Source organism: Calidris pugnax, unplaced genomic scaffold (assembly GCF_001431845.1).
Source record: "Calidris pugnax isolate Ruff unplaced genomic scaffold, ASM143184v1 scaffold82, whole genome shotgun sequence".
NCBI lineage: Eukaryota > Metazoa > Chordata > Aves > Charadriiformes > Scolopacidae > Calidris > Calidris pugnax.
The window spans coordinates 3,183,629-3,205,952 of NW_015090833.1; the positions used below are offsets into that span (position 1 = coordinate 3,183,629).

Here is a 22,324-nt window from a genome sequence, read left to right on the forward strand (position 1 = left end):
CAGCTGATATTACAGTGGTTTCTGCCTGAAGTACAGCCCACAGGCACCCACAGCTAAACTCAAGACATTCACGCTGCCTGTTTGGAGACCTCCAATTCTGACCTCCTCTAAAAGATCCCCTCTTCCTCTTCTAAGAAAATTCAGGTTTATGAAACATCTGAATCCATGTTCCACCCTTTCAGTGCTTTGGTGCTTTCATCCTCCTAAATCTTTCCATCCCGTGGGGCCTCTCATTACAGTTCTGCAGAAGACTTACCACCCAGCTGTGGTGAGAACCAGAGGCAGAAACAAAGCATCTAGCAACCAGTGTAACAAAGCTAAGGAGGAAGAGAAACTGCACCAACAAGAAATGGTGCTTCCTATTTCTCTACAAGTGAATGTCAGATCAGCAAGGCTTTTCTAATCTTTTCTAATTAAGCAGAAATCCTGCAGCCGCCTTGGATCAGCCAAAGCGGCCTAGATGGGATCGCATGTCTCAGTTGGGTTTCTCCTCATTTTCTTTGTAAAAGGAGCAAGATTAGCTTTCTTGGACACCAAGAAGCTTTCATGGCATTTACCCCAGAAGAAGATACATGAGCCATTTACTCCTTCATTGCTTCTTCTCTCTGTCAGTTACCAGAATCTCTGCAGGGAGATGCAAGAACCCACATGTCGGGCAAATACAGGGCAGCTGGCCTGGGGAGAAACACCTTATCCCTTATCCATAAGGATCTAGAACAAAAGTTGCAGATCCTTTTGCACAAGGCTGCATCATTGCTGAAATGGTTCTACTTTGGGATCAAACAAGTATAATCAACTCTTGAACTGTTAAAAGATACAAGAGAGGAGACTGGAAGTCGCTATCTCAGCGAGTTGATACTTGACCTATACCCTATCTAAAGATTGAAAGTTTACTCTTAAACCTACACTTTATTTAACTGTGGACATTTTAATTACCAATAGATTTTCCTTTCCTAAAAACCTGTTAGTAAACTGGCCTCCACAATACTTAAGTCTGACAGATCCCATTGACTGTAAGAAAAAATATCATCAATTTTAAGTACAGTATCGTTCAGCATTACCTACTGTCCTTTCACTTGTCCACTATAACTAAAGAGAGGCATGGGTTTTGAGTTAAATGTTTTGCAGAATTCTTTCTATCCCATCCTCAGATATCCCATCTCTGAAAAGAACAGCACTGAATGCTACAAAACAAATAGTGCAGAGACACCAGTGTCCAGTGAGAGGAGGATTAGATGCTGAACTGATGAATTTGCTGAAGTATTTTCTACATTAATAAAGACTGCAAGCATAGAGTTATCCCCTACAACTTCTGGGAAATGCATAAATGGGACTTGTTGCAGCAAGGGCTACCTGCTAAGGAGTTACCTTCCTCGAACTTTTATAAACTCATCCTGTTTGGCCAGCCTTTTCACGCTCTGGACCTCTAATACTCTTAAGCTATTGAGTGCCAGAATTAGTCACCAAGAGGGCTACAATCCAATAGGCAGTAATTGCTGGAAACTCTCCTCATTTCCTAGTCCTCTCTAACAGCCCTTCGAGACAGAACCGAGTGAACTCTTTCCTGCTCTCCCCAATCTTTCTTGGCTGAAAACTCTTCCAGTTTCACCCTGTAAACACCTGATATGAACAGATGAACTGGGAGGGGCCAGAAAGCTTTTCAGGGGGGTGGAGGTAAACAGAAAAATAGTATATAAGATGCTTTGAGACAGACTTCCAAAGTGCATAGATTCTGACAGGAGGGGTCTGGAAAAAAAAAAAAAAAGCTACTTCTTCAGGCTCCACCTTCAGAGCCTCACTTCATTGGAAGACAGCAAGGTACCAGTCTGCTGCAGTACTTGCAGAAAGTTTCCTACCTACCCCAGCTGCATTCAGACTACCCGCAGTCAGCTGGAAGCTTTCTGTTGCTGTAAGCAAAAATGCCAGCAAGATCCACAGCTCAGCTGGCATGGCTCTGCATTGTCACTGCCTCCGTGGCCATCTACCCAGCGCTGCTGCAGAAGCCTCCGAAAAGGAGAACGCTCAATGGGAACGCACAGCCCAGGATGCCGGGCTGCTGCGACGAGATTAAGGACCTCAAACTGCAAGTCGCCAACCTGAGCCGAATGCTGCAGGAGCTGAGCAAGAAGCAGGAGGGCGACTGGGTGAACGTGGTGATGCAGGTGATGGAGCTGGAAGGGAGCACCAAGCAGATGGAGTCCCGCCTCATCGATGCCGAGAGCAAGTACTCCGAAATGAACAACCAGATAGATATCATGCAACTCCAGGCAGCTCAGACGGTCACACAAACTTCCGCTGGTAAGGAAGGAGTCACCAGGCTCCCAGATACACCTCTTAATGCCCAAAACAAACTAATGACTAGTTTTTAATGCTAGCATGTCCCACTAATGTGATTAGCAAGTATGCACTCTGAATACTTCTGCTTAAAGTACTTCTGTAGGCAGGCGATCCTGAGAAAAACAGTTTGAATTCATCTGTCAAAACTCCAAAGATCCAGCTGTAGTCTGTATGTCTGTTATCAGGTAGTGGAAAAACCAAACAGGTACTGTATTTGTAGTGAGGAATTCAGTCTAATATTTTGGATTGGTACCATAGTGCTTAAAAAATAAAAAGAAACGGAGCTGGGTTCATCAGGGAATGGCTCTGGCAGTGATAAGCTCCAAGTTTACAGTGCTGACAGGGGACTAGGAGTTGGTAAAACAGTTAGAAACTCTCTCCAAGCATTACCAGAGACTTGTAATTGTATCTTTATGACAATCTCTGAACCAGAATAAAAGAGTAATCCATTATTTGAATGATAATTGTCAAAAATTCAAGGCTGCAGATGATGCAAGATGCAAACTGTGATATAAGCCTGGCCAGAACACAGTTAAATTGTTCAAAATTCTCTCTTCCCTGAGGGAAAATTTCACTGCACACAGTGATTGCACAGGCCTGTACTAAACGTGGAATGCAAGCACATTTTGTAGGTCAGCTACCTGTGAAGCCACTTCTTCTAGAAGAAAGTGACATTCTTGTTCACATAACATGAAATTTACTGCAACAAGCTTAAAACGTCCTTAAAAAAGACTGTGCTGTTGTCTGGGATGACTGGCTTTGCCAAAAGACTTCGCTTGGATTTTTTTTGTTAAATGCATAGGAAAAATGTCTAAATCTGTTTACTAAATTCTTCTTACAAAAAGTTTCACTTGGCTAGTTTTGACACACCACTGTTTACAGTGGGTCTTAAACAAAAAATTTACCATCACATATCTCTTTGGAGCTGTAATAAAGGTTCAGAAAAAATACAATAATATACTGGCTGGCCCAGAAGGTTATTTAAAACAGACACATCTCACCTCACCAGGGAAGAGACATTTAGTCTGTACTAAATTAAAAACTGTCAGAATGGATAAAGCCTTGCTTCGTTTATCTTCCTCAGAAGAGTAGCCATGTGTTTTACGATCTTCAAGCCAGCTCCTGCACAGGGAGAAAAGGGGACTTGCAGAGACTGACAGATTGACCGCAGCTCAAAGCCATCACCTCTGTCACAGGCTCCAGCACAAAAAGTGCTGAGCAAATACACCTCGTGTGCAGACCTGTGCGAGGACACTATCCAAACAGGCACCTGGCAGCAGGCCCAGCCGTTCTACCAGATAAGCCATATTATTTGGGAGTAGACAGCAAGTATCTATACCTTTTTCCCTTCCAGCACAGACGTACACAGTCCCAACGTGAAGAGAACACATTCCTCTTTGGATAGGAAAGGTTAAAAACCAAAAACTAACCAAGAAGGAAAGAAAACATCACAGTCCCAGTGTCACCACCTCTTTTTTCAATGCATGTGTACATGAGAACGGGACCATTTCGAGAAAACATTAGACTTGGGGAAGTCTTCTTCCCTTAATTACTCCTTGTACTACAAACTAAGCTTTACAGAAACCGCACTTGGAGAGTTGTTGTTTTTGCTGTTCGTATTCTTACTTTGTGGTTCTGATTCAAGTAGATGCTGTCTATGACTGCTCGTCGCTTTACCAGAGGAACTACCGCATCTCTGGCGTTTACAAGTTGCCTCCTGATGAATTTCTGGGGAGTCCAGATCTGGAGGTAAGGATGTCACGTACACAATGTATATGACAAGTCTTTTCAAATATAATCAAGAAATACTTATCCATCACAGAGATGAGAAGAGCACATACTGAGTTATGATACCCTCCACTTTAGGCAAACTTCAAGGAAGGAAAGAGGGAAAACAGAAAATGAGTTCATTTAATTTCTTCCATTACTTAAACAATATAGGAATTTCTTCAAGCTGCAAGATCTGGAGCAGCATCTTGTCCTGTGTTAGGAGAACTGAGCCTTCCTAAGTTTACTTCACAAGTAAACACTACCTTTTTTTCCTGTTCTAGGTGTTCTGTGACATGGAGACAGATGGAGGTGGCTGGACTCTCATCCAAAGACGTAAAGTTGGTTTGACATCTTTCAATAGGGACTGGAAACAATACAGGGAAGGATTTGGCAATATTCGGGGAGATTTCTGGCTGGGAAATGAGAATATCTACCGACTTTCGAGACGCCCCACCGTTCTGCGAGTGGAGTTGGAGGTAATTAATAAGCTCTCAATTTCAGCAGCAAAAGGGTTTTTGTACAAAGTGATTCTCTAGTGGCAGATACCATCTCCTATCTCTATAGGAGGCCCAAAGAATTTGCATGCTTTAATTACAAGAGAAGGATGGACCTAGTGATACATTCAAGGACAAGACAGAATTATGTTATACAGCACACAAAGTTAGTAGGACATCCTTCTGTCTGCACACAGATTGTGTCTTAGGGAGTGTTTGGGGCTCTAGACAATCCTGTGGAACCCTCTGCAGACAGAGATCAAACTGCTGACCTCAGATTTAAAGATTCACAGAGATGCCTCAGTTTTAGAGACTCAGAGTCTTCTCCTTTTGCAGAACTTCTTTACAGCCTGTGTACAAAAGAGTTTGCATTGTATTACCCCAAAACAGTTTCTATGGTCTACTAAAGGCTCGCGTTCGACTTAGACTAGTTGACAGCTCATAAAATAGCTTTGAGGGATGGGATATGTATAAAGGAAAAAGTGAGCTGAAAGGCTTTATATCTAAAAATCACTTTTCAGAAAGGAAAAAAATCCTTGGTGCAGCACACTGAGACAAGGAAGCTGAATGCAAGAGCTGTGCACCAGGTTTCCAAACATATTGTTTAATACCAGTGCAAATAAGACTTGGAAATATGAAACTGGAAAGTTTCTTTGACTTAACAGATAAGTTTCTGCAGTCTGAGGCAGAAAAAACCTCATAAAAACTATAGGGCTGAGAAAAGCTATATGACATACAGTGTATATAGCCATAGCTGGTGAAGCCTTTCCATAACCATTCTAAAAGGACCTATTTCATTGTTCCGTGGCAGGACTGGGAAGGTAACATACGCTACGCGCAATATAACCAATTCACCCTGAGCAATGAGATCAATAGCTACCGGCTTTTCGTGGGGAACTACACTGGCAACACAGGGCGTGATTCCCTGAGGTACCACAACAACACAGCCTTCAGCACGAAGGACAAGGACAATGACAAGTGCGTGGACGACTGTGCCCAGTTCCGTAAAGGTAAAACACACAGAAACGTCTCCCTGTCCTGAGAGAGCTGCCCGGGCCATGTGAAGAGAGCCCAAAACTCCCTCTTTCCAAGTAATTAGTAAATAGCACCTGGATGGCAAATGAAGGGAGAGGTGACCAGTTCTGGAATACAGACTATCTCAGCTGCTGATGCAATTCAGTGATGCAGGAAGTTATTCCTGTATATAAGGTTTTTATTTTTTTATTATATTTTTATGAGGTTTCAAGTTCTAGCATTAGGGACTTGTAATTATTCTCCTATATTATTATCCTACATGCACCTCAACGTTCAACCTGAATTCTAACCTTTATTCCTACTCTATTAAGAGCCTCTAATGAGGTTACTCTCTTCATTCAATTTATTATCTTTATATGAGGTCTGTCACAAAGATAATTGTCTTCACTGTGTCTTGCCCTTTATTTTTCATTTCCCTGTTGTGCCCCCACATGACATGCAAATAAGATTGTTGATATCAGTCTCAATAAAGTAATGCAGCTTATTTGCAGAGTCCAGAAACCTTTTAAATGCCTTAAGATGCCCTCCCTAAGAACCCAGATCCGTTTCCTATGCAAACTCTCAGAGACAGAAACATTGACGAGGAAATATTCTAAGAGAAATGAGAAATAGACTGGAAAGCTACCAGACTAATTTGACCATGTAAACCATTTATGTATTTAGTATTTGTGTCTTTATTTGGTATCTATGTTTTGAATTTACCTGCAATCCCAGCTATTAGGGCCATAGGCTCCAGGGATTAAATGCTGCATTCTGGTCACTCTCCCTCAGGAAAGAGCAATAATTCTTATTATTAATACAAAACATACCTAATTTATGTAAATGGCTCACCAGGAATATATTAATTTGTTTTCTGAAAAGGTGGATATTGGTATAACTGCTGCACAGACTCCAATCTGAACGGGGTTTACTACCGCAAAGGAGAACACACCAAGAACATGGATGGCATCACCTGGTACGGGTGGCACGGATCGACCTATTCATTGAAGAGAGTTGAGATGAAGATCCGCCCAGAGGATTTCAAACCATAGAGGGAACCAATATTTGATTGTACAGCTACATGATGCCACTGCACAGAAGGTGGGCAACGGACAGCTCAAAATCAGCCAAATAATTATTCATTTCATCAAATACTTGCAGCAGCTACACACTGTCTAGCTACACACACAAACACCAAGGCACTCTACACACCAGCCACAGCCACTAGTGTTATCAGGACTCAAACTTACTTCTTCCTCTTAAGACTCTTTCCAAAGGGAAAAAATACTGTGTTGGAATAGATTAGACAGAAGGCACTTACAGCACCTTCAGAAAACCTACTGGTGTGTTCTCACTAGCATTGTGACTAGTGGGTTGCCTTAGTATTAACCAACTAGGCAGGGACTGAAAAAAGAAAGCCTCCTGGTTGCCTTTCCCTCAGCACCTAGAGTAAGCCTTGCTGAGTAACTTCTTCCAAGAGGGACTCCAATCACACACACAAAAAAGACATCCTAATTTCAAACCAGAAGAATTGGTCAGAAGTGTCCTTCATGCACCTTTCTTCAGTGTATAGTAACTGGCTTACTTTCCCACAGAGGAAAAAAATACAGCTCCAAAATTTTGGATTAATTAGTATTGTCCAAGTTCTCTCCTGAAGCTTTTCTGCCAACTCCTGCTGCTGCCTCAAGTCAGTCCCCCCCAGGGGGCTGCACCCAGCAGAGAGTAACCCTGGAGGAAGGATTTGTCCCATATGCTCTGCGATGTTTATTCCTATCCACAGATCACCTAAAGGTTGATAAACTAGAAAGCAACTTTCTGGGCTGCCACCAAATTATGTTCAGGTTAGAATATAAGCATGCTTTATGTCAATAGGATTAAGAGAGAAGAGCAAGTCAGAAAAAAGATCCAAGCCTACCCAAAAAACCTCAATTCCAACACTTAAAACCACTGTATCCACGAGCAAAACACTAGTACACGCCGGAGAATCCATAAGGGCCAAAAGTTTTTAAAATATAAGGGAATGTTTGCTAGTGTACTCTGCTGAACAATATTAAAATCTATTCTGAAAAATACCCCAATTACAAGTTACCTAGAGATATTATTTCAAAGATCAGTATGTTTCTCCCTTACATAACACAGTGTTAAAACATACAGTTAAAGAAAGAGACTCTTCATTTATCCATACTGTTGTTTGAATTTGTTGGAAAAGATAGTTATAGTTAATATATCTATTTTTATTCTCCTTAAAGAGAGTTTGAATCTAATTTAAATTGTTCAGTCTTGTGTGAAATGGGAGATAAAGCCATCTCGGGAATTGCCTTACAGATGTTTGACTATTCATACTGTAAATTTCAACTGTGTGGAACTATAGTTGGAACTATTTTAACTGTGGTCTATAAGATGGATTTTTAAAGTTTTCTAAACTTTTTCATTTCTAATAAATTGTCTTCCCTTTTTAATCTTGCTTTACTTCAAGTCTTTGCTCCTTAACTTGCTTCTTGATACAAAAAGAAACAGCTGCACAAGTAACTGAGGCCAGGAAAGGGAATACACCGAATTCTACCTTTTCCTCAGAAAAACGAGAGAACAAAATATGAAAGAATAGAAGAGGGGAAAAACACGGGAAACCACAACACCAAGGAGGGCTGAGAAACTCACTGCATACAGACAAAGCCCAACCAAAATCAATTTTTACATTTTAAATGTTAAGAGTTAACATTTCTGTGATATGAAACTGAGATTCACATTTTAAAACACGTAGTTTAGTGCCAAATCCTGTGCAGGTATTTCAGCCTGACATCTGTCTTGTTGACAAAGCTCAAGAAACAATACACTCTTGTTATAGTATCTTCTATTTGACATATGAAGAATGAGATCTATCTAAGCTAAGTGTGCAGAATTTGATGAGAAAGTTTAATTAAGAACGTCAGCTTCTCTCTCATCTAACTTAACAGTCACTCCACGACTTCCCATATTGAACTCAAAGGGTGAGAGGTGGAAATCAGAAGACTCCATTTTTTCCTGTACAGTTTCCCACAGCTTCTATCACAATTTTAACCACATAATAGCAGGGCAGAACTCAGCAGCGAGGAGTGTATGCCTGCAAGCTACTCAGTAAGCCTACAACAGTGTCTTATGGCAGAGAGTGAAATCCTAAGAATGGTCTAGATTCATCCTAAGGGTATCCTGAACTGGGTACCAATGCAAGAGCAGAAGTCTCATCAGTTGTGGTCCTACCTGATGAGAGACTCTAGAATGGCCGGGGTGGGACCTTTCTGAAATTCCAGCTCTTTGTAGTGAAGGGCCTTGGCGTACGCTCGACATTTTGCAGCTCTTTCTCCAAGGAGGACAATGCCATTATCATCTCTCAAAGGCAGTGGACCCTGGGGAGAAGCACACATCCAAAACAGGATGAGTATAAAAAAGAAGTATGCATGGACTCTTCATACCCTTTCCGTAGATCAGACATCACCCAGCTTGCCCACACTAGAAAAGAGTTGTTTAACTGCATCTCTACCTTGTCACTGTGCTCCATGAATTCTGCCAAGTTCAGCAGTGTCTGAGTGACCTCTGCAATGTCCTGAGAAGTCAGGGCCAATTCAATGCTTCGGATCAGCTCATCCTGCTGGTCTTCATTCAGTTCAGACCAGCACGAAACGAAAGCAGCATTGAAGAGATCTCTGAGGAGGAAAATAAAAGAGAGTGAGAGGTGGGGATTCATTATTCATGAGAAAAAACCTATTTGACAGTGAACTTGCCTTCTTATTCAGAGAAAGAGTACTACAAATTACATTGATGTCTGCCTGCAATAATTTCCAATTAGCTTTTACAAAGCTGTACCAAATACTTAACGAAACCTGGAATTTAAAAAATATATAATAGGATGAGATACTACAATAGCAGAAATATTGTCCTTTCATGTCCTAGCAAGTATTTTTGGCTAGAACAAGCTCTTCATAGCAGCAAGGATGCTCTTCTCCTCTGCTATGAAGAACCAGGTCTAGTCTGTCTCAGATGACCAGTGAATGCAGTGAAAGAGCTGATCGTACGTTTCTCTGGACACACATGCTGCAACACTTGTCTTTTCTGTGCTTCCTAAAGGACTGCAACAGCTGGAGTTTGCATTACTGGCAAAGCTTGAGAAGGAGAAAAAGTGATGAAAAACAGATACAGTGACAGCCCTTGTCACCACCAGTATTGAGGAGAAATACTGTGGGGTGGGTTTAGGACGAGTGGAGCATCCGTGGGGGACACCAGTGTTACCTCTGCCTGCCTGGGAATTGCTGACTTTTCAGCAAGCTGTTTGCCCTTCTGTTTCAAAAGCGATAAAACTCACATTACGACAAAATTAAACCAGGAATGAACACTTCTCTAACAGCACTAGTCAGATTCATATGCACAGAGATGACAAGTGTATATCATCACTAAGAGATAAACTGGCAACTGCTTACAGAAACTCACAAGTTTCTCCAGACATCTGGGTTGCATAAGAAATAAAGCACTGTGACTTATCCCACTCAGGCATTTTTATTCACCCACAGTAGATCCTTGAAACGATTTAACACTCCGCTGTTTTTCCAGCTTTGCTTTTATGTGCCTTATGTTATTCCTAGACTAATATACAGAATTCCACTGAAAGATTTTGTGCACACCATGGAGCAGCCAAGTGGGAAGAGTGGAAATGAAATCAAGTTGCCAGCTATTTGATTTGTCCCAAAGCAGGAACTATCTCTATTTATGGAACCTAGGAGCTTTTAAGTAACTTTGTTTTTCCTTATAATATCTGGCTTGCATCTGCAATTTCAAGTGATCTGAAAAAAACAGAATTACTCTACCGAGCCATGGGATTATATGCCTGAGCCAGGGCCCAGCATGAGCGCAAGGATGGTGAGGAGGAATCTTTCAGTAGCTCCAAACTCAGTCTTCTTAACCACTCCAACCAGTCATCTTTGGAAACTCTTCTTGCCGCTCCCCAGGCCTGCAGTAAAAAGCACAATTCAACTACCAAATGAAGCACTAACCAAAAGCAGAAGAAATCCATCAGCAGGCAGCATTACTTCTTTACAGCTCCAAATCACATTGCTGAGATTCCCTTTACAATTCCCTGAAATCCATTACTGTTACCAGATAATTTGCAGCACTTCAGTCTCATTTCTAAGAAATCTTCCCTAAGCGCATTCCTGTCATGAAGTGCCAAGTATTTAACATGAATAATTCCTTCCTTACAAAAATACATCAAGAGCTGAAGCCACTGTTGAAACATCAGCTTAAAAATACTTAATGAGTTTAGAATTACCTTTTTAAGTCCAGCATTTTCAAACCAATCCATCCCTCTACTCAGCCTACTGATACATGCATTAACTGTTCAAATTAACTAGTGCTTAGCTGTTAAGTTCTACACTGGCTTCAAGAGAATATATCACTAAGATGTAAGAGAAGTGGCTGATGAATAAAGGCTCTGAAATAGATGTCTCTAGAAGCTACAGATGATTCCTTGTGATCTAAGAAGTTTGGTTCATACTTCACACAACAAGAAAGTGTCAAGATTACTTTGCAGCCATTAACAGTCTGGTAATTCAGCTGCTCCTCTCTTGAAAGTTGCTTTGTGCCTTCTAATTTTAAAGAGTCTCAGAAGCTACTCTGACCCCAGTTTTGTACAGAACTGGCAACAGAAGAGATGTAAATAAATGCAGTTTAGATCCTTAGAAGTGACAACAACAGCTCCCCCCTTCAGTAGCAAATCACGCTGTGCAGCCTCCAGCCTCACCTTCTGCAGGTTGATGGTGCTAACATGCAATTTCTTCATGGGGCCTGTTTCCACAGGACCACTGGCCAAGGTTTCTCCCTGGTTGCTTCTCAGCATTCGGTGCTGATAAATCAGGGGATCCTCTTCTTCATCAGCAAGAGTGTAGCCCTACAATAAATGGCTTACAATGAAGATCATACCCATGCATAAAAAAGCAATTTTCTACAAGGCAAATAGGTGACAAAGTCAAAACACTATCCAGTCTCCCGGCAAACAACTGTGTTTCATTATCATGATTACACCTTATAAACCAGAGAACTCGAATGATGTCCCTTTTCTATCCAAGGTAACTGTTAAGAAATTTTACCTCCTAGTATTAAAAGCCAAAATAATACACCTTAAAACAAGCACTCTTTCCTATTTGACTCACTAGTAAGCCGAGAACAGCAGACTGCTCCTTGTTTCACCCTAGTCAAATTGAAAAGCAGTTACTGAATTTTTAAAATGTGGGACATACTATGGAAAATACTGAGATAACAAGGTCTCCTTAAGCCCTGAAACTGTGGAAAAAATAGGGTAAATCCACATTTAAGAACTACTGAGAAAAAGTAATGACACTGGCTACAAGTTTAAGTTCTTACCTAGAACTTGCAATGATTTTTATCTAAGAAATACTTGATACCAGTTGGCAATAATTTTCTCAATGCAATCTCAAAGTCTCCTTAACACACAAATACAGCAACAACCATTCTTCATCTTACAAGTAACTCAAAGGCAAGTTTCCAGATACACCTGCTTCAAAATGAAAACATCCCCAAAGTGCCTTTATGCAAATAACTATGTACTTGTTAACTCACCTTTACAATTCTGCAGATCAGAACATCATAACGTTGATGGTTAATTCTGTGTCGCACCAGAACTTTGTTCACCATCGGGATGAAAATCTGGTACTGTCAGGGGAATGCACCAAAAGCTAGTTACTCACTCTCACCAAGAGCAGTAAAATTCCACCTTTGTTTCATTGACTTTATAAGAAACCAATTCTGAAAGTTTGATTTCAGTAACTCCTGATTCCAGAATCAACTAAGAGAAGAAAGATCTTTTTTTTGTTTGTTTGTTTTTTAATTTGAATGAGTGCCTTACAAATATTCAATTTCAAAGCCTTGATCTTTGGGACAGTCCCTTCTTCTATGAGTTTACAAGCCTAAGAAGAATATTACCTTCTTTCCCAGCTGGAACACCAGAGAGGAGAGGGTGTCCATTGCAGTGGTTCGTAGCTCAGGGCTCTGATCTAATGTTCGCACAATGGGATGAATAATCCGTGAAGCATAATCAGTGAAATCCAGGGACTCCGTCAAGCGGTCCACTGTTTCTAGAGCAGCTCTAGAGTCAGAGCAGAAAGAAGGAAGGACTTATCTCTCACGGCATAAGACAGCAGAAATGAGATGTAAAAATACATAAGTGATTCATGTCCAGTCCTTCAAGGCATCAACAAATCACCAGAATGCCATTAACACAGCTCGTACCTGCAGGACAGCCTGCAAGTTGCACTGACTAAAACACTGGCAGGTGAGAATCAGAAAGTACTAGCTTTTCTTGGGCATAGACTATTAACAGTGCTGTAATGCCAAAAATACCCTTTCATAATGATTTAATACAGAGAAAGCTCATGTAAGCAACCAAGCTGTATTTCATTCTAGTTGTGGCTAGGGCAGCCACTGCAGAACTTGGATGTCACAGCCAAAAAAAGAGCCTGCAAAGCCACCAACACTTACTTGCGAGCCACCACTGGGACATCCGGGGCATCAAAGAGCTTTACAATGGGAGGTAGTAACAAATGAAGGTAGTCATCCAAGTTAGCTCCAAAGAGCTGGATCGCATTCAAGAGCTGGAGGGGAAAAATGACCCAACGTGACTCAAAGTCATGAAAGAGACGCATTTAAAGTAAGTCAGTATCCAGTGAAAAGTTGCTTCAATCCTGCATTTTAAACAAAAGTACTGTCTGCATCGTTTCACATCAAGCCAGTGCTGAATTGCACCTATCCCACTTGCCTGCAACACACAAGTGGCAGAAGCCCTGCCTCAGCACTACCCAAATAACCCACCTGTGGCAGACTCCCCCTCACCTTGACAGAGACGATGCGACCCTGGCTGTTGTCATGCATGAAGACCCGTAACATGTGAGGAATGAGCTGAGGCAGATAAAGTTTGAATTCGCCTCCCAGAGCTACCACAATTTGCTCAATAAGTAGGATAATTGTGCTCTGTATGGAGTTGTTCATGACCCAGAAGTCCTAGAGAAGAAAAAAAATGGGAAAAAATGAAAGAGTTCAACTGAGCTGTACCAATTACAAGACAGTCTCTAGATAAAGTCAAGATTGCAGGGAAGGACTATACTCCCCTTACAGAATAATATAAATTGGCAGTTTGGGTCTGTTTTTAAACTACTCTGTGCCTTCGGTATATTTATAGCTGTTAAAAAACAACCTCTAGGCAACTGCTTTTTTGTATTCCTAAGTGTTTGCAAACAGTAAGTGAAAATGAAGTGAAATGCCACCTATTTATGAACTCCAAACACCTCTTGCTAAAACTATGTTTCTGAAAGTATTAAGTGCACAAGATCCAAGTGCTCAAAAGAACTCAGGCACGAGCAGAATCTAGGAGCTGCTCCCATTGCAGTTACTAGTAATAACGTATATTATTGTTTCAAATATTATTCAAAAGACAATTATTACTTCAAATATATAGAATTCTGCACTTCATATGAGTTTATGAAGTAATTGATACAACTGATGATGACAGAAACACTGTCCACCTTCTCTGACAGCAAAATTCTGGCTTAAGGACTGTACTCACTCTCATCAGGGTGACAATTTCATCCATGTAGGGTCGAATATGACTTCTGACAAAGGACACCAACATCCCTAGCTGCTGGAATCTCAAAGTCTCCTTAACACACAAATACAGCAACAACCATTCTTCATCTTACAAGTAACTCAAAGGCAAGTTTCCAGATACACCTGCTTCAAAATGAAAACATCCCCAAAGTGCCTTTATGCAAATAACTATGTACTTGTTAACTCACCTTTACAATTCTGCAGATCAGAACATCATAACGTTGATGGTTAATTCTGTGTCGCACCAGAACTTTGTTCACCATCGGGATGAAAATCTGGTACTGTCAGGGGAATGCACCAAAAGCTAGTTACTCACTCTCACCAAGAGCAGTAAAATTCCACCTTTGTTTCATTGACTTTATAAGAAACCAATTCTGAAAGTTTGATTTCAGTAACTCCTGATTCCAGAATCAACTAAGAGAAGAAAGATCTTTTTTTTGTTTGTTTGTTTTTTAATTTGAATGAGTGCCTTACAAATATTCAATTTCAAAGCCTTGATCTTTGGGACAGTCCCTTCTTCTATGAGTTTACAAGCCTAAGAAGAATATTACCTTCTTTCCCAGCTGGAACACCAGAGAGGAGAGGGTGTCCATTGCAGTGGTTCGTAGCTCAGGGCTCTGATCTAATGTTCGCACAATGGGATGAATAATCCGTGAAGCATAATCAGTGAAATCCAGGGACTCCGTCAAGCGGTCCACTGTTTCTAGAGCAGCTCTAGAGTCAGAGCAGAAAGAAGGAAGGACTTATCTCTCACGGCATAAGACAGCAGAAATGAGATGTAAAAATACATAAGTGATTCATGTCCAGTCCTTCAAGGCATCAACAAATCACCAGAATGCCATTAACACAGCTCGTACCTGCAGGACAGCCTGCAAGTTGCACTGACTAAAACACTGGCAGGTGAGAATCAGAAAGTACTAGCTTTTCTTGGGCATAGACTATTAACAGTGCTGTAATGCCAAAAATACCCTTTCATAATGATTTAATACAGAGAAAGCTCATGTAAGCAACCAAGCTGTATTTCATTCTAGTTGTGGCTAGGGCAGCCACTGCAGAACTTGGATGTCACAGCCAAAAAAAGAGCCTGCAAAGCCACCAACACTTACTTGCGAGCCACCACTGGGACATCCGGGGCATCAAAGAGCTTTACAATGGGAGGTAGTAACAAATGAAGGTAGTCATCCAAGTTAGCTCCAAAGAGCTGGATCGCATTCAAGAGCTGGAGGGGAAAAATGACCCAACGTGACTCAAAGTCATGAAAGAGACGCATTTAAAGTAAGTCAGTATCCAGTGAAAAGTTGCTTCAATCCTGCATTTTAAACAAAAGTACTGTCTGCATCGTTTCACATCAAGCCAGTGCTGAATTGCACCTATCCCACTTGCCTGCAACACACAAGTGGCAGAAGCCCTGCCTCAGCACTACCCAAATAACCCACCTGTGGCAGACTCCCCCTCACCTTGACAGAGACGATGCGACCCTGGCTGTTGTCATGCATGAAGACCCGTAACATGTGAGGAATGAGCTGAGGCAGATAAAGTTTGAATTCGCCTCCCAGAGCTACCACAATTTGCTCAATAAGTAGGATAATTGTGCTCTGTATGGAGTTGTTCATGACCCAGAAGTCCTAGAGAAGAAAAAAAATGGGAAAAAATGAAAGAGTTCAACTGAGCTGTACCAATTACAAGACAGTCTCTAGATAAAGTCAAGATTGCAGGGAAGGACTATACTCCCCTTACAGAATAATATAAATTGGCAGTTTGGGTCTGTTTTTAAACTACTCTGTGCCTTCGGTATATTTATAGCTGTTAAAAAACAACCTCTAGGCAACTGCTTTTTTGTATTCCTAAGTGTTTGCAAACAGTAAGTGAAAATGAAGTGAAATGCCACCTATTTATGAACTCCAAACACCTCTTGCTAAAACTATGTTTCTGAAAGTATTAAGTGCACAAGATCCAAGTGCTCAAAAGAACTCAGGCACGAGCAGAATCTAGGAGCTGCTCCCATTGCAGTTACTAGTAATAACGTATATTATTGTTTCAAATATTATTCAAAAGACAATTATTACTTCAAATATATAGAATTCTGCACTTCATATGAGTTTATGAAGTAATTGATACAACTGATGATGACAGAAACACTGTCCACCTTCTCTGACAGCAAAATTCTGGCTTAAGGACTGTACTCACTCTCATCAGGGTGACAATTTCATCCATGTAGGGTCGAATATGACTTCTGACAAAGGACACCAACATCCCTAGCTGCTGGAACAAGAACTGGAGGGAAGAAATGCATATAGTGATCAATGTAGCTTATTCAGACATCAACACAACACTGGGCAGACAGCATTTCACAGGCCAAACGCAAGCTCATTTACCAAACAAATAGCATGCATAGCTCCTATACGCTCAGAATCTGGGGCTAAATTCTTGGCAGCTTCAGCTCAGTGCTTTGGGGAGTATGTGTGTGTGAGGGGATGTTTTTGGGGGTTTTTTTGCTTGTTTTTTTCCCCCATGCCAATTTGCATCAAAAATTTTATGAGCTCAAAGCCTCAGATAGTCAAACACACAAATAAAGGTTTGTAATGTGTCAGCAATTTTAGTGTAAGAACAGACTTGTGAGCACAAATACCTCAACTACAGGATTTTGTAATTTAGGTTTGAAGGATGCTGCCAAAAATGTAGCCCCTAATCTTTTCCCTTTGCCTGTAAATCAAACTGGTACACTTTCTAAGATACTCTTTCTGTACTCTTTCCCATCCCCACCAAGATATATTGGTGAAATGTTACTGGGGAAGAGAGTTTGGTCCTTGACAGAAATATCACATTTTTGGAAGTACCATAGAAAAATTTTGACTGAGACAATTTTATTTGTCATATTAACTATATAATATATAGACTATGACAGTTTTGGAATTCCTCTTGCTCCAATACACTCTAACACTCACACATGACAATGAATTTACTTTTAAGATTGGTAGGAAATAAAGTGGGTTAAATCACTTTGTCCACAAAATAAATGTATAGAGTCTTTTTTCCTCCAGGAAAATAGGAAAATGTAAGTTATCATGTATTAAATTTGATTTCTTCATGCAGTATTTGAAGATTATAGTGACAAAATACAAAGTGGAGCTCAGAAAAAGAGGCAACAGATTTTTGTGAAAACTAATAAGAAAGAACATCAGCTACTTTAGTGAAAGCAGTACACGTACATTTACCAAAAATGAACCCTGAGCTCCTGTACTGTGCCTTTTTTTGGTGCCGTGAGAGGATGCTTACATAGAGGACAAGGACCTGCCTTCCTTTAGGCTTTAGTGTCACGCGTACCCACCTCAGCTCTTCTCCCCAGTACACTTTCACCATCTTCTTTTACCTGAAAATTTTTAAACAGAGTGTGCACAACTGCATAGCTTTCAAGCAAGTTAGATCAGTCAGGTCTAGAAGTTCAGCCAACCCAGGCGCGTGAGGTGTTTTCCTTCCAATCTGAGTAGTAGTTCAGTCTGGGAGAAAACAGCGGTTCTATAGCAGGGTTGGGATCCTGCTAAGGGAGCACCCATCCCACCTATAAAACACAGTACCAGTAACTAGCCCAAACTGCCCTTCCCACCCCAGAGATTTCAGCTGCCTGAGGAAAAGGTTTGGCAAACAGGAGCTGTCTCTGGTTAGGTGAACCTTAAGCCCATTAACATCTTCACACAATTCTCATTTCCTTCTAAAACTGTAACTTAAGTGGGAAGAGAAAGCACTGCTGTGGAATCACCACCCACGCTGCTCTGAATGTTAGCAGACTGTAGCAAATTGAATTTTCCTTCTCACAGATGAGCCAGAGTACATGGTTGCATCAGAAATTTAAAGAATCTACCTCTATTATTCAACAATACTGTTTGCAACAGTACATTACTGCAGAGATCACTGAAAGCTCTGGAAGCTGCACAGGCTGTTTTCCTGAACAAGACCAGCTTGAAAAAAAAAAAAAACAGGATCACATATTGGCCTTCTAAGGATTATGCTCAGAAGCAGCTGTTTCAATAAGAAGCAGAAAAAAAAAAATTTCCACTGAATATTCTACCAAATGCTCACAGGAGAGAAGAAGCAGAGCTGAACCTCACTTCTGCAGCATGCTTGGCAGCAACACATAGCACAGCAATGCCCAAAGCCAGTCGCATTCTCTTTTAAAAAACTGGATCCTTATTTTAAGGCAGTGGAAGGGGAAAGGGAGGAGGAGTGGTCCCTGGTTCACTCACCTCTCGGATGGCACCATCACAAACCCGTATTACATTAAGGAACGTTGGCATGACCTGGGGCAGGAACTGCACACACTTCAGCCCAAGAGATTTGAAAATAAAGGTGATGGCCTGAACTACCATAGTGTGGTGTTGGGACAAGGACTGGTCTCGGAAAATTCTCATCAGTGCCACCATAGAGACAGCTGGATAGAACTCATCCAAAGGGAGGTTTCCCATGTTCACCAGCATCTCACTGGTACTGTAATCCGCTAGGAGAGAGAAGGCAGGGTCACAAGCTGTATATTAAATGGTCTTGAAGCACCCTCGTATTAGATGAAAACATGTACACTAATAATTTGTTAAGCAGAGGAGACAAACTGGTAACAACAAAACAAAAAACAACAACAAAAATACCGTGACCTGTTTGCAGATTATACAACTTGAAAGAAATTCAGATGCTTACAAGAATCCTGGCTGGATTTGGACTCTGAGAGGCTGACAGCTGAAGCATCTCGTGACTGATCAATCATGCCAATGTTCACTTTGTGTTTGTAAGGGTCCAAAGCACCCAGCAACCCTAACACACGAATAGCCTGATAAGACAAAGAAAAAAGTCATCAGAGCTTCATCATTAAGGCAAAAGTCAATACATGAATCCACATGCTTGGGAAGGTCCTGAGGCTTAAAGATCTAGAACTGAAGTGACTGCCTGGAAAAAATATCAATACTTTCTGTTAAATGGCTGGAGGCCATTTCACTGGCTGAAGGCCATTTCACTGGCTGAACACACTCACCTTTTTAATTCTGCTTATTGTATTTCTATCAGCCACAGCAATGATCTTTCCCCTCCCTCCCTGCCCCCAACTCCCCCCTCCCAAATCTAGGCAGACACATTTATTTGACAGCTTTCTGTCCCCCAAAAACTTTTAGAACCGGTTGTGTGATAGCTTTATGTTCGTACCTCTCTACGGGTGCCCTGATTCTGCTCAGTCTTCAGGAAATTCAGAAGCACCTCCAGCAAAGTTGGGTACTTTCTGTATGGTTCCACCACATAACCAGTGCTGGCCACAAGCTGCCCCAGTGTCCAAAGAGCCACCTGGAAAGTTGAAGCCCAGAGAAGATTAGTTTTGACCAGGGAATTTATTATGTGTCCTGATCCGTCAGTCATTCAATTTCTGCAAAGTTTCTTTTGAACATTTTAGGATCACACTGCAAACTACAGTCCATGGTTTGAAAGCCTCTTTAAAGAGCATTTTTTAATAAGCAATAGTAAAGTGATAATCAGCAATTTGTTAGACTCTGATTGCCATAATTGCCCTCACTCCGAGAAACAATTCAAACAGGCATTGAATTCAGTAAGTCCAAGCCTTCCAATGAAAACTGTTTCCTCTTTTTTTTTCTTGATTCTTGTCCTTTCACAATTTTGTACCGTGTCACAACAGACAGGCACTGCAATCCCTGACCTGTGCCACAAATGTGACTGTACACTCCACAAGAGAGACTTGAGTGATATAATGGTTGATTTTAGCAGTTATGATGGGACTCACGGATATTTCTTTACAGCTTTGGTTACATCACATGGCAAATTTAGCGCAACTGGTAAACACTTACTTGTCTTTTAGCCAGCAGGGAGGAGTCCTGCAGCATGTCCATAATGATAATGAAGAGTTCATCCACCCACTTCCTCATCTCCAGCCCACTGACCTATTGAAAGACAAAAATCAAAGTCCTTCATCTAGCATTACCAAAAGCTTAACAGCTGACAAGCATGGCAAAGAGGTACCTGCAGTATCCTTACCTGTGCAAGCTCCCCTATGGTAGCTAGGACATTGTTAATCACCCCTGGATTTGGATCTGGATCAGGATCTTTCAGTTTCACAATTAGCGCCTGGTGGGTGACAGAGGAACAAATTAGAATGTGTTTAGAAGACTCCTTTCTGTATACGCAGCACTCAAAATTATCTTTCCTTGTATTTATACTGAAATAGATTCCATACAGGCTCATCTCACATCATGGTGAGCATTTCAAAAGTAAATAAAACGTTAATTTCACAAAGTTTACACAAATCCAGAAACAAGTTAGGCTACAGTGTCACACACATGCATTGCTGTAGGTAACATCCACACCAATGTGATGTTTTCCCGCGATGATGAAGCAAGTGAACTGCAGCTCCTGACAGTTACATATCCACATGTGATATCATCTCACTCCAAAGCCACCAGGAAACACACAGAGACTCTACCTTAAGAATAGGCTCCATATACGGACGAATGAGGCGGGGAGCGTTAGAGACCAGGTGACCCAACATCCTGGCACTTTGCTCTTTAATCCGGCCAACACCACTGTGTTCCAGCTCTGTTAGAATCTGCAGAAAAGACAATGGAAGCATGAGAACAAGGAAAATAAAGGTAGGCAAAAATTCTTTGGATTTTCTCCTCTCCTGTCCAATGACAACATAAAGAAAAAGCAGTCTCAGCACTTGTAAAGGATGTTCTACATTTACACTCTATCCAGTCATTTAAGTCTAAATGAAGCAAAAATTAATTAGCATAAAACTGAATAGATGGCTCCAAAGCCATCTACATTTCTGAAGTGGTGCTATCCATTCACCTAAAAGAAGCACAGAACACTCTTCCTTAATATAGATGGAAACACTCCAGCATGATGAATGTGGGGTGGAATAATGACTGCTGTCCTTTCCTTTCTGATACATCCTTAGAGCTTGAGTCCAAACATTTATCACTAAAAAGACTGCCTGAAACCTACAAAGCTGGGTAATAAGTATTTTCCAAAAGGGAGATTTTTCCTCCACTCTCCCACACATTCACTACAGCTAGATAGCCCAGTTCTTTAAACACCATCTTAATCTCAATAGCAAGTACTCCCTCATTACCTGGATTAGCATCTTGCGCAGGAAAGGCATGACAAAAGCAGGGTTCATGCTGCTCAGGCGACCCACAGTACAGATGGCCAGCTCGCGGATTTCAAATACTTGATCATTCAGGGCCACAAAAAGAGCTTGCAAATTTTCCGCCTGGGCAAGGTGAGCATCAAATCGCTCATCCAGAGAAGCCAACACACAGAAACGTATATCAGGGTCTGCAAGAACACTGCAAGTTACCATACTGCAACTGAAAGGTTGCAATCAAGTGAAAAAAAAAAATCAAATAGGAAGATTGAATAGAAGGGACCAATGTCTACCCAAACAACAAATTTGAAGGCCACAACACAGAAAAATAGCAAAAGAAGTCTCAGGCCTCTACCCAGTTCAAAGGATTACCAAGGGCACAGTTTGAGCATTTTGCACTAGCATTCTATTAATACCTCAAAAATCAACAATCTGGGAAGAGAAACTGGGAGACCTTTTTAATTTATAAAGAATAACAGCTTAAGTTAGTGGCAAATACATTCTAATTCTGCCACAACCTTCATAACATCACCTGCTCACATGCTGACATTAACACGTGGTAGGAGAACCCTTTTCTCTGACCCCCACACTGACCTGGGTCGGTTATTCCAACCACAAGCAGTTTGCTGAGAACGTCAGCCACGACCTGCACTGCTGTCTGACTGACCACGTGGGCATGGCCACTGATCAAGTGGATGGAAGGTGTGAGCAAGCGAGAGCAGGTGCGGGCTGCTTCCATCCGGATCTCCTTGTGCTCGCTGTTCAGAAAGTGGTCTGCACAGTGCCGAACAAACTGAGTCAGAGAGTGGCCTAGAAGGAAGAAGATGGAGAGTTTAAACACAGGTCTACACCCCAATTACTGGTCTTAACTAGGGAAAAGAGGTGTTTAAAGGCAGTGGTCTCAGGGTTTTCCTGCTCTGTGTACTCCACTCCA

General features: G+C 41.4%; 2 protein-coding genes across 3 annotated transcripts in view; one reads left to right on the top strand and one right to left on the bottom strand.

The window, feature by feature from the left end:
* The window catches only part of MTOR (mechanistic target of rapamycin (serine/threonine kinase)), a 70,076-nt gene that overhangs the window by 39,628 nt on the left and 8,124 nt on the right, over positions 1–22,324 (bottom strand). Inside the window, exons 12-28 of the mRNA XM_014941451.1 lie at positions 21,985–22,200; positions 21,376–21,581; positions 20,725–20,847; positions 20,280–20,369; positions 20,093–20,185; positions 19,443–19,577; positions 18,945–19,074; positions 18,500–18,750; positions 16,446–16,532; positions 15,716–15,883; positions 15,365–15,477; positions 14,810–14,972; positions 14,447–14,539; positions 11,383–11,529; positions 10,451–10,593; positions 9,133–9,295; positions 8,853–8,998 (exon numbers count right to left, since the gene is read on the bottom strand). Of these exons, the coding sequence (XP_014796937.1) occupies positions 8,853–8,998; positions 9,133–9,295; positions 10,451–10,593; positions 11,383–11,529; positions 14,447–14,539; positions 14,810–14,972; positions 15,365–15,477; positions 15,716–15,883; positions 16,446–16,532; positions 18,500–18,750; positions 18,945–19,074; positions 19,443–19,577; positions 20,093–20,185; positions 20,280–20,369; positions 20,725–20,847; positions 21,376–21,581; positions 21,985–22,200 (2,467 nt within the window). The remainder of the gene's footprint in view (positions 1–8,852; positions 8,999–9,132; positions 9,296–10,450; positions 10,594–11,382; positions 11,530–14,446; positions 14,540–14,809; positions 14,973–15,364; positions 15,478–15,715; positions 15,884–16,445; positions 16,533–18,499; positions 18,751–18,944; positions 19,075–19,442; positions 19,578–20,092; positions 20,186–20,279; positions 20,370–20,724; positions 20,848–21,375; positions 21,582–21,984; positions 22,201–22,324) is intronic.
* ANGPTL7 (angiopoietin like 7) lies at positions 1,661–8,061 on the top strand. Of its 2 annotated transcripts, none has more exons than XM_014941449.1 (5): positions 1,661–2,298; positions 3,983–4,086; positions 4,389–4,583; positions 5,413–5,611; positions 6,498–8,061. In XM_014941449.1, the coding sequence occupies exons 1-5, from the start codon at positions 1,920–1,922 to the stop codon at positions 6,665–6,667; spliced, it is 1,047 nt and encodes a 348-aa protein (XP_014796935.1). In that variant the 5' UTR covers positions 1,661–1,919; the 3' UTR covers positions 6,668–8,061. The 2 variants fall into 2 exon arrangements, with proteins under 2 accessions (XP_014796935.1, XP_014796936.1); XM_014941450.1 differs by having other exon boundaries at positions 3,986–4,086.

Bases quoted from the DNA above. Each gene is read 5' to 3' on its own strand.
- ANGPTL7 (XM_014941449.1), top strand. From the start codon at position 1,920: ATGCCAGCAAGATCCACAGCTCAGCTGGCATGGCTCTGCATTGTCACT. The intron at 4,087-4,388 runs GTAAGGATGTCA...TTCCTGTTCTAG, and splicing joins TGGGGAGTCCAGATCTGGAG to GTGTTCTGTGACATGGAGAC. The intron at 4,584-5,412 runs GTAATTAATAAG...GTTCCGTGGCAG, and splicing joins TTCTGCGAGTGGAGTTGGAG to GACTGGGAAGGTAACATACG.